Genomic DNA, 1,863 nt, shown 5'->3' with positions numbered 1-1,863 from the left:
CAAATAAATGCAATTTCTTATTACAGTAAATCAATTGGCACTTTGAACCTACATTATTTATAATAAGTATGCCCAGCTTACGACATGAGTCGATTCTTAACTACCGAGAAAATCGAATGGACCTTCTTTAACCCATTTATGCCTAGCGTCTATAAAAAAAAGGCATTGGCAAACGTAGACCCAGACGAGAAGCCGCATGTTGCTGCGTCTCATCAGGGTCTGAGCTGTTTGCTTAAAGGAATTTCTGTAAGAAATATTCTCAATATAGAAAAAAATATACTAAACATCCCGAATTTTTGGAAATAAATTTATCCAATGTAGGATGGGAGAGTCCACTAGGCATAAATGGGTTAAATTCAGCAATTTAATCAACACTCACCTTTAATAGCGGCGTTAATCCTCTGAATGTAATACATAGACATTGCCACTATTGGCGGAATGAGATTCAATGCATGGTCGGGGGTCGTCGTATGTTCCAAGAAAAATATCCGAGTGTCTCCTTTCTTAATATGGCTTTGGCAGTCAGAATCATTCGAAAGTCGAAATCCGGAGACGAGTAAGATTTTATTGTAGTTTTCACTGAAAAGTATTTTCTGGGGAACGTCGAGTGAAAGTTGATTTTCACTGCTATTAACAACTTTATTTACTAAGTCATTTCCTTTGAAAACTCGTTTCACTTCAATGTGTGCTGCATACCCTTCGTACCTTTCATCTAATATCTCTTTCACGTGTCCCGAAATTACAATACTAGCTGTGTTTTCGATTCTTTCTAAAGACTTACCACCACAATAACAACTGACAATTACAGTTATGTCAAATTGAATGAAAAATAGCAAACTCCACTTTAAACACATAATGCAAGTCACTTGCTTATGAAACATATTTAAAAAATACGTATCCTGAAAAGAATGAACTATAAAATTAGCAGAACTAGGTATAAGAAATATAATATCCAAACGATGGTTCACGACCCTAGATTCAAAGTTGAACACTCTTCAGATAAATATAAGACCGGCTATGAATGATATTAAAACACACAGGCTACATAAAATTAAGGATTCACTATCGCGATGAATAAATAATCCTGTCGCCATCGCACGTCCTAACTTTTACAGCGCTGCATATCCGATTTGTGAGGTACTAATAAATTTTAATATATGCTATACCTAAAGCTGTTTCGAGAGCCGAAAGGTGTACCAAAATAAACATTCTGTTTAAGATATCAGTCGGTAACTTGTTTAATCGACAACCATTAAATTACGATAATTTATTTGTGTGCATTGCTATATCGAATACGAAAATATAGCTATGAACATAAAAAATAAAATTACAATACTTCAAAACGAGTAGTAGTAGTAGTAGAAGTAGTAGTAGTAGTCGTAATAGTCGTAGTAGTAGTAGTAGTAGTAGTAGTAGTAGTAGTAGTAGTAGTAGTAGTAGTACTAGTAGTAGTAGTAGTAGTAGTAGTAGTAGTAGTAGTAGTAGTAGTAGTAGTAGTAGTAGTAGCAGTAGTAGTAGTAGTAGTAGTAGTAGTAGTAGAAGTAGTAGAAGTAGTAGTAGTAGTAGTAGTAGTAGTAGTAGTAGTAGTAGTAGTAGTAGTAGTAGTAGTAGTAGTAGTAGTAGTAGTAGTAGTAGTAGTAGTAGTAGTAGTAGTAGTAGTAGTAGTAGTAGTAAGTAGTAGTAGTAGTAGTAGTAGTAGTAGACAGTAGTAGTAGTAGTAGTAGTAGTAGTAGTAGTAGTAGTAGTAGTAGTAGTAGTAGTAGTAGTAGTAGTAGTAGTAGTAGTAGTAGTAGTAGTAGTAGTAGTAGTAGTAGTAGTAGTAGTAGTAGTAGTAGTAGTAGTAGTAGTAGTAGTAGTAGTAGA

At 34.4% G+C, this 1,863-nt stretch overlaps 1 protein-coding gene across 1 annotated transcript in view; it reads right to left on the bottom strand.

Annotated features, from left to right (window-relative positions):
- LOC127866066 (agrin-like) overlaps positions 1-1,263 on the bottom strand; it is a 129,248-nt gene extending 127,985 nt beyond the window's left edge. The window contains exon 1 of the mRNA XM_052406406.1: positions 380-1,263. Within this exon, the coding sequence (XP_052262366.1) occupies positions 380-881 (502 nt within the window). The 5' untranslated portion in view covers positions 882-1,263. The remainder of the gene's footprint in view (positions 1-379) is intronic.
- Positions 1,264-1,863: the final 600 nt, after the last annotated feature.

Source organism: Dreissena polymorpha, chromosome 1, assembly GCF_020536995.1.
Source record: "Dreissena polymorpha isolate Duluth1 chromosome 1, UMN_Dpol_1.0, whole genome shotgun sequence".
Taxonomy (NCBI): domain Eukaryota; kingdom Metazoa; phylum Mollusca; class Bivalvia; order Myida; family Dreissenidae; genus Dreissena; species Dreissena polymorpha.
This window is presented reverse-complemented; position numbering and strand designations above follow the sequence as displayed.